Consider the following 12,962-nt stretch of genomic DNA (forward strand, 5'->3'; position numbering starts at 1 on the left):
AAGATCTGCTTATGATTAATTTTTTCCACTAAACCAAAAAGTGTAAAGACATCCTCCCTCAACTTTTATTAAACTCACGTCTATGATGTAATTTTCACACCTTGCCTGGAAACTTTTTTTTTAAACTCTCCATAAGATTCGTTTACCATCTCTACCATTTATATCGGTTAAATCAATGAGCAGACTCCAGCTGGGTTGGGCGCATTTCGGGGGCAGTGGAACTCGAGCGCGAGCACGAGAGCGCGGCGCTGATTGGACAGCAGAGCTGTATAAATTACCGCAGTGCCGTATTTCTCTCTTTCGTGGAGATTTAGTCCAAACCCCAATGCGGTCTGAACAAACTGCCCTGGGCCGTCATAGGAGAAAGCCGTCGCGCACAGGACCGTCTTATTTACAATGAAGGAGAGAAGAATCAGCCAGCCTTTGGTCATGCGTTGTAAACTGGTTTTAGTAGGAGATGTGCAGTGCGGGAAAACCGCAATGTTGCAAGTGTTGGCCAAAGACTGTTATCCTGAGGTATGTTCTGCTCTCTCACTTATTCACTGAGCGGATATTGATTTGTGTGTTTGCTAGTAAGGCACTTGGATGCTTGCTTATGTCATTGTGCAACCATATACTGTGACTATTACACACTGCGTTTGATTTATGCACATTCATGCACCATACATCAAGGTGATACTTTATGCATCTTTCTCATGTGAGTTGTTGTGCACGTGTTGACCCTGGGGGATAAAAAACACATAACGTTTTAAACGAAATTAAGTGTTTTTATGGGAATGTTAAGTCACTAAATAACGGCTTTTATTTCGTTTCCCCTCACACGCAGACATACGTCCCAACAGTGTTTGAGAACTACACAGCTGGACTGGAATTAGAGGAGCAGCGCGTGGAGCTCAGTTTATGGGACACGTCAGGTGAGAGAGAGACTGAACTACAGCTGTACAGCGGTGGTAAAGCAAGCTTTACGTAACAGAGCATTCAAACCGATGAACACATTTGCACACAGTCGTTTTTGCAAATGAATACAGTTTCACACACTTTAAATATCATTAAATGGACTCAGAAATTAAAATGCTGTCGTCATACTCGTTCCTGTAGGAACACAAAAGAAAGTGTTTTGAAAAATGTGTTTGTTTTCCATATAATATGAATTACTTTATTTATTTTTACCTCAGCGGTACAATTGCTCTGACCAATATTTAGTAGTTTTAGTCACCTATATTGGCCTGCATACATGTGATTTGTTCAACTATGTGCTTCCACTTCATAGTGAAGCTGTTTATGTTTGTTTCATTAATTTTCATGCATACAGTGAAAGCAAATTAAGTGTTCGTCAAATAGGCTCTTATTCTTTCCAATTGTACTAGTAGTTTAAGTCATCTATATTGGCCTGAGATGGGTCCTATGTCATCTTGCACCATGTTTACTTTCACTGTATAACTCATATAACTCAAATCAATATATATATCAAATATATACTCATTATAGTAACCAATGTACCTGATCAAATATCTATTGCCTTTGTGATATTGTGATAACTGAATTGTGTCTTCAGTGCATCATATGTTGCATTACGATTTATAGATATACAAAACTATTGCTTATCATTTAAAGTAGATTAAGAATAGATTTCGATTTATCTTTACAATGTTTTGTTAGATTTACTTACAAAATCACTTTCTGCAAATCGTCTACATGCATTAGCTTCTGTCCATCCTCAGCTGTTGTGTTGACTTATTGGGCTAGTAGGTCAGTCAGACGTTACAGGAAAGACCCACCATCAGCACCTGAGCCCTGAGTCGGGGAACACAAGCTGATGTGTGAGGAGTCTGGCAGCTCCAACACCTGAGACCAGTCCCCAAACGCCAGACGCTGGCAGCGTGCCGTCTTTACCTTCTGTCTGCCTCTGGATCAGACGAGATAGACAACTGGTTATTAAAATATTCAGGGCAGTGCAGGACAGTACAAGGTTTTGGCATGTTTTGGAATGTCTCATTGTGGCACGCAAAGCCTTTTCAATGACGTAGGTGGCTTTTTAGAGATAATGTTTCTCTCTTTTTTTTTGGAAAAGATCACACAGATCTGTTCCAGTGCCTGTGGTTTTGTCTATGAGACTGATTTGGTTAGGGAATGTTTGCATGTGTATCTGATTGAGAGTCTCATTAAGATAAGGCTAGTAGTAGAAAGCCGTGGTTCAATGACTGATTACTGAAGCTCTTACTTTTCTTATCTAGTAAAAAGACGCATGGAATGATCCACTGATAGTCTCATTTATTAAATCTATGTTTAGATTCATGGAGTTTTAAGAGTAAGAAGACATCTCCTAAAGGGACAGTTCACCCCAAAAATGTATAGACAAAAACAGATTTCTCTCCTGAAAATTATTATTAATGTTCTCATACCAATTATGTACCAATCATTATCTTTGTAAACTCTGTATGTTTCACTTGTTTTGGAAGGATATTTATTTTTTTAAGTACATCATGTCCTTTCCAGATGCCCTTATTTTATAGGCCCAACTGATATTTCAACCTAGATTAATCTTTGCAATAGCGTATAAGTTTAATATTTTTAAATCCCCGCTGCTGTCATATTGCATGCCGAGTGAAAGCTGGGTTCTTCAGGGTCATGTTGCGTAGCACGTTGTGTAACACATCAGTCACTGATGCTGCTTTGTTTCAAAGTTGAACTTACAAATTTGTTCATATTAATGATTTACTGACTTTTTTTGCAGCTCATATAACACATTTTTATATGCACAGTTGATTATTAATTATTGTTCTGGTTCTGATTTTGAACCAGTACTACTACCACTACTACTACTACTACAACTAATAATAAAATGATTTGTATTTTAAAATGAATTATTATAATAATATTGATATTAATATATAGTATTATAAATTATATTATAATATTATATTATAAAAAACAACAGCAATTAATATCAAACAAGCAACGATAACATCCAACTAAATGCTTAGAACATCATCTGTACGTGTGATAACTAGTGAATGAACTCTTATGCAAGAAGGACTTCCTGTCTATGCTCAGTTTAGCTCGAGGTGTTTCCTGCGTTGCATTTTATCTAAACACACTGCCTTATTGTGAAACGTTAAAAACACTTAAAAGGAAAAACAACAGCGAAACAACAGTAGAAAAACTTAAATTAACCCTGGACACGCAACCCAGATCAGAAGTTAAAACTGTAAATGTGAGAGAAAATACGTTTTATCATGTACAACAGCTTACTCAGAATCTTGCATGGAAGATCAGTGCTTGAGAAGCCAATCAAACAGCTCCCCCATCTATTCCCTCATTAAGCCAGTTAGGCTTTGTTAAATGTGCACAGTCTCGTTATATGGCAACGCACAGGAGGAACACTGGCAGAGCGCTAGATGCTCGTGCACCCACACGCAAACACTCATCAGCATACGTGAACAAACATACTCTAATCACGACTAATTACAGAAGCTTTAATTGAATTTGCTCATCTGGCTCTCGCCGCTTCGGGCATCTCTTCACACACTCTCCAGATCAAAGAGGAGACGGGCATGAGAGGCTGCTACTGAGCCTTTGACAGGGCCCGGTGTTGCCCACTCCTGTAGCTCTTATCATTAGAAATTTGATTCAAGAGGAATATACAGTTTTTATAATTTGTTTTTCAAACAGTAGCTACGGTCAGGTGTGAAGAGCAATTGCTACCTATATAACAAATACAGGGAGATGTCTTACCATTGAGTTTTACATCTGAAGATTCATGACCCCCCACACAGTAGATCTACAACTCAAATATGTTTGTCAGAAATAAATGCATGTAATTTATAAACTAAAACATTCTTTACAAACAATATAAAAATGTATACATTATTGAATACATTAATAAAGATATTTAATTATCAGAGCTGGGTACATTACTTAAAAATTGTAGTCCATTATATATAACATGATGAAAACTGTATGTAGTAATGCAATATAGATTACTTTAAGATTACATTTTGATCAAACTTGTTTTAAATGTACCATAACGTGTACCATAGTCAAGTGATAAAGTGAATAGTGAATTGATAAAAACATAATAATTCAATTAAACTCATAAAAATGTAAAATAAAAGCAATTTAAAACATTTGAATACTAAGCATATTAATACTTTATTTGTTTACCTGTATGTCAGTGTGACAATTAACCAGCATCAGAGAACTATAAACGTGCAAATGTGTTGTTAAATTATTGAAATATTGACAACTTCTGTGATATTTCAACAAATATATTTTTTAAGGGGTGACAAAAATGGGAATACCTGCATTAAACACATATTAATAAACATGAATACAATGACACGCCCGAAGTCTTCCAGATTTGAAATATTTTTGTCCAGACTTTCAGAATCAATAAACTATGAATAATTTACTGCCACTGTTTTAATATGCAATCAAAGTAACTATAATCTGATGACAAAATTTTTTACATTTTCTATTACAAGTACTACATTTTTTTAATCGAATTATGTAATCCAGATTACATGTAATCAGTTTGTACCCAGGACTGTTAATAATATAATATAATATAATATTCATAGTGACAGCCATACATTCATCAATAGTCATTTGCTGGAAAACATTGGTGGTATATGGTTATTGGTTTATGATATTCATTCAATTTTTACTGATGCTTCAGTTGAACTAAACCTCATCTCATTTGCAAACGAATTTATATGACAATGGTGGCACATTTAAAGCAGTTAAATCAGAATTAATGAGCTACAGTGTCCTCACTGTTGAGACCTGTACTGTCTAGTGTATAGTGGTGTCAGGGTTGCCTGTAGATTCATTGCTGTGTCTCATCACATCTCCCCTCTCTTTCTACTGATAAGCCATATATTCTCTGTCTAAACGTAGTGAGCTGAGTCACTGTCTACATATACAGCAGTAGTACGTGACTCAGGGATGCTCGCACAACACCCAGCATCTGAGCTGAAAGTCGATACTAATAAGCACAAATACCTGAATATTGGGTGAAATGCATCTTTAATGGACTTGCTTTATTTTTTTATTGACATAGACCCATAGTATGAGAGTGTTTATGTGCACATCCTTCAATGCTGTTGCCGTAGTTACGGAATGAGATGAGGTTCGGTGTGTGCAGGGGACAAGACCTCCTCGGCAACTCGTTCCGTCAATAAAGGAATCTCAGAGAGGCGCCCACACACATGCACACACACCTATTACGAGAACTGCCACACGAACGCTATTTACATTACTCCGCTATTGTCAGTTCCCCCTCATTGCATCTGATCTTCCATATTCAGCTGCATTCACTCCTCTATCACAAGCATCTTACTTGATGCCAAGTTTCCATTATTAATGTTCGTCATGTGTTTGCTCCTGCAGGTTCACCGTATTATGATAACGTCAGACCTCTCTGCTACAGTGATGCAGATGCTGTTCTGCTCTGCTTTGATATAAGTCGCCCTGAGACCGTCGAAAGCTCTCTGAAAAAGGCAAGACATTTCATGACTTCTTCAGTTCTATTAATCATTTTTTTTCTTTTTCTTACTTGTGTTCCAGTTAAAATATTCTTAAAATAGACTGTTTTACTTAAGAAACAATACTAAGACTTTTCAGAAAATGCATCTTTAATTAGTTTATTTTGTCTCATTGCACAGGCAATTTCCCCCCACTTGTTTTAAGTATAAACAAGTTAAAAACAAATAAAAAAAGTGAATTTAAGTGAAATAAGACAAAATACACTCATAATAAATATGCCATCAAAAAAACCATTGTCAATATTTACTCACCCTCATGTCATTCTAAACCTGAATGACTCGATGCCGTATTGTTGCTTCTAATGTAAAAATACTCATTAAGAATGTGTTTTCTTCAGTATATTAACAGCTCTCTCCCTGCAGTGGAAAGCCGAAATCATGGATTTCTGCCCCAGTACTCGAATAATCCTAGTCGGCTGCAAGACAGACCTGCGAACAGATGTTTGCACACTGATGGAGCTGTCCAATCAGAGACTGACGCCCATCTCCCATGAGCAGGTCAGTCAATCGTATTATGCAATCTATGTAAGCTCCACGAGAGTCTCCACGTCTCTCTTTTTCCATCTCTGACTGCATTCGGTCTATCTTTCTGTATGTAGGGCACCTTGTTGGCGAAGCAGGTAGGAGCAGAGGTGTACCTGGAGAGCTCTGCATTCACATCAGAGAAGAGCATCCACAGCGTTTTCCGCTCAGCAGCACTAACATGCCTTAACAAACTGCAGCCCCCCATAAAGCAAAGCCCCAGTCGCCGGCTGTCCAAACGCCTCCTTCACCTGCCCAGCAAAGCGGAGCTCCTGACCTCCTCCTTCAGCAAGGAGAGAACCAAGAGCTGTTCCATCATGTGAGCTCCATGTGTGCCACTCCAATTTCCCCCAAAAATGTATTTTTCGCTCTTTGAACCGGTCTTTTGGGGTGGGGGTCAGAGGGGGGGGGCATGACCTTTAATGACCCCTCCTCCCTCTCTCTATACTTATGTTGTTCTTCTCCAATTCTGACACCCCACCTACAAACACGCTCATCAAAACGACAAAGAGCTGCTGCCATTGTTTAAGGTTTTCGGCTGTTACACATCCTCTTCACCAGCCTTTACATGAACTGCATTTTATATCAATGATCAATCAGTCAGACGAAGAAGGAAATGTCCTGAATACTAGACACTGGACACTGTCAGATATTTTTATGGGTAGTTAGCGTGGGAATGTGAGTTGAGCTGTGAACGTAATTTAATATTTAAAGGAAGAGGATGTGTTACACAGTACGCACTTTACTTAACATGGATGTGATTGTTGAAAGTGAGAGGATGATTGAATACGGGTTGGCATTAGTTAATTTTTCAATACAGAACTATACTCTGCTTGTATTAGCTGGCACCAATCTATGATGTGAGATCTCATGCAAGCACGAGGGGAGGAGCCAAACAAGATTTGATGTCCTCCTGACAAGGTGAACAGTGTTATAAATCTGCTAGATGAAGCATCCAATCACATTTGTACATCCAGATGTATTGGACATGCTGACACACTCTTTCACTCTCTCTCTCTCTCCATCTCTACTGTAGTCCTTAATGCACTTTCTGCCCCTAGAGAACAGTTCATAAATCTAAGCCAATGAGGAGTAGCCCAGTATCGCCCGGGCCATTTCTCAATACAGACCAGGAGTTATTGCAAAAAAAAAAAAAAAAAAAAAACCTTTCCAGATGTTCCAACCGTTCTTTTTTAGAAAATGAGATCTTTCACTGAAGTAATTTTAGAGATGGCCTGGAAAGGTTATGGGGGATTACTGAGGGTCACCGCAGTCCACCAAAACTGATCAAAGTTGCATAAGCGCGAAAGATAATTTGAATGTTCCAGTTGACTGTTCTTTTACAGTAATCTGCCACAACACTTAATTCTCAAAAACAGGCCTGTAAAAAAAATGATTCTCTTATGTGGTAAAGTTGCTGGTTATAATTCGAGGCTGGACATTAGATTGCATTGTAATTTCAGTGATTCTCATGCATTTGGTCGGATCACTGTCACAGAGGACTCTCCTCTCATCCCAAACCTCATTCTGGTAATCTCGATCTTTAATCCCACAACCCCTGGTTGTGTAATGCTTAATCAGAAAACAACTAAATCCTCACTTTGGGCTTATAAATGGCCAAGTAGAAATGAACTGAGAAGTCAGACGAGACAGCATTATGAAGAATCTGACCTCAGAATAACTCCCAGCTCAAGTAGTTCGTCAGATTTAGTTCAATCAAAGAAATGGTTGGGGAACTATTTGAAACAACAATTCAAAAGTGTGTGGTCAGTACAAGCTACAGCTGAAAATTCAGCTTTGCCAGCAGAGAATATTTAAATTTGCATAGTCACAGTCTAGAAATTATGAGGATGAAAACACTGTCTATAAACTGGTCTTGCCTTAATCACACATTTGTACAACTTTGTTATTATTATATCATTGACTTTGTAAATTCTCACTCTAATTCATCTGAAAGAAACTTTATGAGGTTGTTCATCACTTCATGCAATTCTACACCGTTGCTTAGCAACAGACAAGTCAGTTAAGCTGGACTAAATGTCTGAAAAAGAGAAGTGGACAGAGAGAAACAGAGTGTAAAAAAAGTGAAGTTTTCTCACTGTAGCATAACAAATGGCTTTTTCATGGCTATAGTTTATAGTTCGAAACATGAATCATCTTACTGGCCATCATCTTAATATGAATCTGTTACTGTTGTCTGGTTTAGTCGCACTCTTATTTGTTATATGTTTGATGTGGTGGATCTCCGCAATCTTCCTTTTGTTACTGCGGTCTGGACGTACATATGTTTTGCATAATCAGTTTTGTACAGCCCTTTAAATGAAGTCTGTGAAGCAAACACATTCAGAACAGACTGTATGATTGTGTGTGCAATGTAACTGTATCTTATTAATAGTTGATTAATGCTGGTTCTGTTTTATTATTTCGTTTCAGACTATCTGTTTTATATTGAATATTGTTCATTGATTATTTTCCCTTGTCTCTGATGTCATGTGTCACTCTTAAATAACTTAAAACTTGGATTTGGTCAATACAATTTTGTGTGAAGGTTTTCTTTTTTAGTGCCAGCACTCATTAAAGAAAATCCTTAATCTAAAAATATTTTGCATTTTGGGATTTTTATAACCCTTTTACGTGTGAATACTTGCAGATCCAGTGGCAGTCCAACATATGAGAAAACTAAAGAATAAAACTTTAGACTAAATGTCTAACATAAAATTGAGTTTCCCAGCAATCTCTATAAAATAAACTGCATAACACCTGGAAAAGTCATGGGAACTCATTAGCCTGAATCTTATATCAGGAGAGATTTCATATCAGATAAACATCCTTATATGACTGACTCTCAAAATACCTGTTAATTCACATGCCACTCAAATCTAGGCCAACATGTCTAAGAAAAACCAGGAATACATAATGTGATTCTGCAGGAATGGTATGCAATGAAACCGCATTATACTGAATAATAAAGATGCAGAAACAATAAAAAGATTTCCTGTATGCATTTGCACCTATAACAGAACCTTAGTAAGTGCAATACACAAAGCCAACACCCAAACAAGACTTTGGAATATATGGTGAAATTGTTAGGCAAAAAGAGCTTTAACTAACTGAATAAATAAATATACCTTGAACAATTTAGATCCATCTATTTTCTTTATGAATCTATCTACAGGTTCTAAAGCTTGCACATCAAACACGCTTTCTCAAGTTACTGATTTTTGCAAGTTCCTAAACTATCCATCTTTTCACAAACCTCCATATAATTCTACATCTGGGATATAGGTCTACTCTGAAAAAAAAAAAAAACTTTTGCAAGTAACCATTTAGGCAATCAGCTACAAACAATCATTAAAATAATAGTACACCCAAAAATGAAAATTAGCCCATGATTTACTCACCCTCAAGCGATTCTATGTATATCTCTTTGTATATGACTTAATTCTTTCTGATGAATACATTTGGAGTTACATTATAAATGTCCTCCTGGCTCCTCTAAGCTTTATAATGGCAGTAAATGGAGATCGAGATTTTAAAGTGCATCCATCTATCATAGAAAGTGATAGATCCACATGGCTCTGGGGGTTAATAAAGGCCCTCTGAAGTGAAACGGTCTGTTTGTGTAAGAAAAATATCCATATTACAAACTTTAAAAACTGTAATCTCAATCTTCCGCTAATTGAGGTACACACGTTCAGGAGAGAATGGTTCCAGCGGATGACGTAGGACGCAGTTGTAACATAAGCTCTGGTAAGAATATGCTAGTCTTGCAAGAACCACGTTTTGTTTACAGCAAAGGAAAACCAGTCTCCTCTTGACTTACATCGACATTTATTTTGTTCTTTTAATTTATGACAGATTTTGTTTTGCTCTCCTCTGCACCTCCACTTCACTTCAGAAGACCTTTATTAACACCCAACCAGAGTCGTGTGGAGCAATGAGGGAGAGTAATTTACATTTTTCAGTGATTTTCACTTTTAACGTTATATGATATTTTGGCACGAAACCTCTCAATTGCTAGAAGAAGTGAAAATATGAAGAATTAAGTCATTTTGCATAGTTTCTTAATTCTATGAATTTCTACACAAAACCAGTTCAAAAGCCCTTACCTACTGTACATCATGTTCCTCAGTCAACTCTTCAGTCTAGTACCTTTAAATGGTAGTGTACATATTCACAGAACAGTACAGCATATAAATAGACAAAGAGTGCCTGTATACCACACCAGGCTACACTTTATATTAAGGTGTTGTTACAGTTTAATTATACATTTAAGTACTGACTAATATTAATTAATTGATTACATGTACTTACTATATGGTTAGGGTTATGATTAGGATCATGGTTACTTGCATGTAACTATGCTTATTTGAAGTTATCATGCTTATTTTAATTATGTTATTATAATAGTAAATTGCATGTAAAGTGTAGAAAGGACACCTTAAAATAAAGTGTTACCCCACACCATGTTCAGCTCTTTAATTTAATGCATTAGATCAAGATGACCTTGACCAGTCACAGCTTGAAGCATGGCCGTTAAACATGATTTTATAATGATAAATCCAGCATCAGATAGGGTTTGCTTAGCGAAAGAGCTCTAGCAGCATCCAGCTGATTGAAGTCCTCTCCACCCAAACAGCCCCAGTCCCTCTCTCCTCTCTAGGGCTATATGGTGTCAAGTAAGGGAATGACAGAATGCCAGCTCATTACCAGTGCCTCACATCCAACATACAGAAGCCTAGTGTGAGAAACTGGGGAGAAATCAGTAAAGGAGGGAAAGCAATGATGGGGGGAGACTTCTTCTCTCCAATTACTGACGAGCTGCAGTCTGCAGTGCACACAAACACACACAGAGCCATCAAACCAGCCACCGTGACTCCAGCGCTAACAATGCCATAGATCGTCTAGAACTGCTGAAATAACATGGGATCATAATGACAGGAGAAAACACAAATGTGTTCAGTATGAGAGTTCAGACCTTCAAATGTGGTGTCTACTCTCTTATTCACCTTTTCTGCTTGTGTTATTCACCTTCACATACTTACATTATCAGAGGATTGTTGTTTTAAGGTTCAAAACAGAATTTCAGTGCTGTTCCAAAGCAACAAGCTCAGTCAACCCTTGTTGAATCAGTCAGGGTGACTGTCTGTTCACTGGAGCAGAAAGCATGTCTCACACACACACACACACACACACACTCACACAAGAACAAGCTGGCCTCGTTGCCTCAGGAGAAATGAATGTACATAATCAGCATATTCAATTTATTCAGACATTACCATAAACAATGTGAAACCTCTCAACTCACATCATCATACAGTTCTGATTTATAATACATGTCCTTTTCAGAGATGCATGATATCAATACTGAATATACATCAGATTATTTGGAATATTTTACCTTTGTCATCATTCGATGCTCACTTGATGAAGGGAATCTAACTTTTTGTTATAATTTCAAGAACGTCTCAACTGTTTGTCTCCATAGAATGAAAGTAAATGGGGTCCAAAACCACACTAGACCATCTTCTTTTGTGTTCTGCCACAGTGTTTTGAGACTCCTGCACTGCTAATTTCTGCTGCGTGTGAAACAGAACAAAACAACCGCACACATTTGCCCTCATATGAGCATACCTCTTACACTGCCATAGGCTTTTTCTTGCCAACGGGGTCCCTTAGGCTGCCCTAAAACCCATGAGGTTCACCCAAACCCCACTATCAGTCACTCTCACACATATGTACAGTGTGTCACAGTGAACCCCTGAGGTATGCTGATAATGGATGAGCACATTTGGCTGTTTAATTAGCCAACCGTGGTTTTATGGCATCTGGGTCTCTGGGCTATAGAGAAGAAAGAAGGTGTGGGTTGTGTTTGGACTGGTCAGGACGGCCATACATGTCTGGACTTTAAAAGTAGAACAGGGTTTTTGCTGGTTACAGCTGAAAATTTTGAAGAACAATGTTTTACTGTAAAAATAATCTAAAAAAAACAAAACAATTTAAAGGCTATAAACTGCCTGGATGTCCCATGTTGAGCTCAGGTGCTTGACTTTGGATTTACCTGTTTATCTGTAAACACAGTGTTAACTAATTATATAAAAAAAGCATATATGTATGCGTTGTCGGGATATGGTACTAAAGAGATTTTTGTCTCTTAAGGTCCTTAAGTTAAGGACACATTTTAACATATGGAGTCCAGTTGGGTGTGAAAGTGTAAATAACTAATTAGGTCAGGGTAGACTACACATGCAGTAGTGCCCACAATCACAGCAGGGTGAGGAAACTTCCCTAAATCCTTGTATATGTCACAATATCACGCAGATATTGGTAACTTAAAAAAAAAAAAAGAAAAGGAAAAAAAAAGAAAAAAGAAAAAGGGAATCTTGATACAATATTTTCCTGTTAAGCCAGGAAACAAACAAAATATACAACAATGAAGCCTGAATGCAATTCCATGTTTGTAATATGCTATCAATCAAGTTTCACAGCAACTGACAATATGCCAGACATTTAAATGATGATTAAAGATATATTTTAAGAAAACTGCTTTCATAGCTTATCACTATCAGCATGAGCACTACAGACTTCAAAGTTAGAGATTTGAGAGAATTTGGAGCAGTTCCAAAAGCAATGGTCTACAACAGAGGACACGAGGTGGGATTGCAGGGGGCCTGCCGATTACTTCTTGAGAAACTCAGTTAATATATAAAAAAAATACATAGAAAACAAAAAAAAAAATACAATATCATGAAATGTTATTAATATATGTAATTTTCAAACATAATACAACTTTTTATGATTTTATCATATATTTTCAAATTTTAAATATTACATTATATTTTATCAAATTAGAGTAAGTAACTTTAAACTTAGTTGTCTTTCTAATATTAAATA

At 37.1% G+C, this 12,962-nt stretch overlaps 1 protein-coding gene across 1 annotated transcript; it reads left to right on the top strand.

Annotated features, from left to right (window-relative positions):
- Positions 1-284: 284 nt before the first annotated feature.
- Positions 285-8,669, top strand: rnd1a (Rho family GTPase 1a). The gene is made up of 5 exons (XM_052595244.1): positions 285-516; positions 827-914; positions 5,392-5,501; positions 5,910-6,044; positions 6,146-8,669. Exons 1-5 carry the CDS (start codon positions 397-399, stop codon positions 6,389-6,391), a joined length of 699 nt encoding a protein of 232 aa, XP_052451204.1. The 5' UTR covers positions 285-396; the 3' UTR covers positions 6,392-8,669.
- Positions 8,670-12,962: the final 4,293 nt, after the last annotated feature.

This window comes from Carassius gibelio, chromosome B23 (genome assembly GCF_023724105.1).
Source record: "Carassius gibelio isolate Cgi1373 ecotype wild population from Czech Republic chromosome B23, carGib1.2-hapl.c, whole genome shotgun sequence".
NCBI classification, from domain to species: Eukaryota; Metazoa; Chordata; class Actinopteri; order Cypriniformes; family Cyprinidae; genus Carassius; species Carassius gibelio.

What these genes read in the sequence shown, in the direction of transcription:
- rnd1a (XM_052595244.1), top strand. Translation starts at nt 397, where the DNA reads ATGAAGGAGAGAAGAATCAGCCAGCCTTTGGTCATGCGTTGTAAACTG. An exon ending in CCAAAGACTGTTATCCTGAG is followed by an intron (nt 517 to 826) that starts GTATGTTCTGCT and finishes CCTCACACGCAG; the next exon opens with ACATACGTCCCAACAGTGTT. An exon ending in CAGTTTATGGGACACGTCAG is followed by an intron (nt 915 to 5,391) that starts GTGAGAGAGAGA and finishes TTGCTCCTGCAG; the next exon opens with GTTCACCGTATTATGATAAC.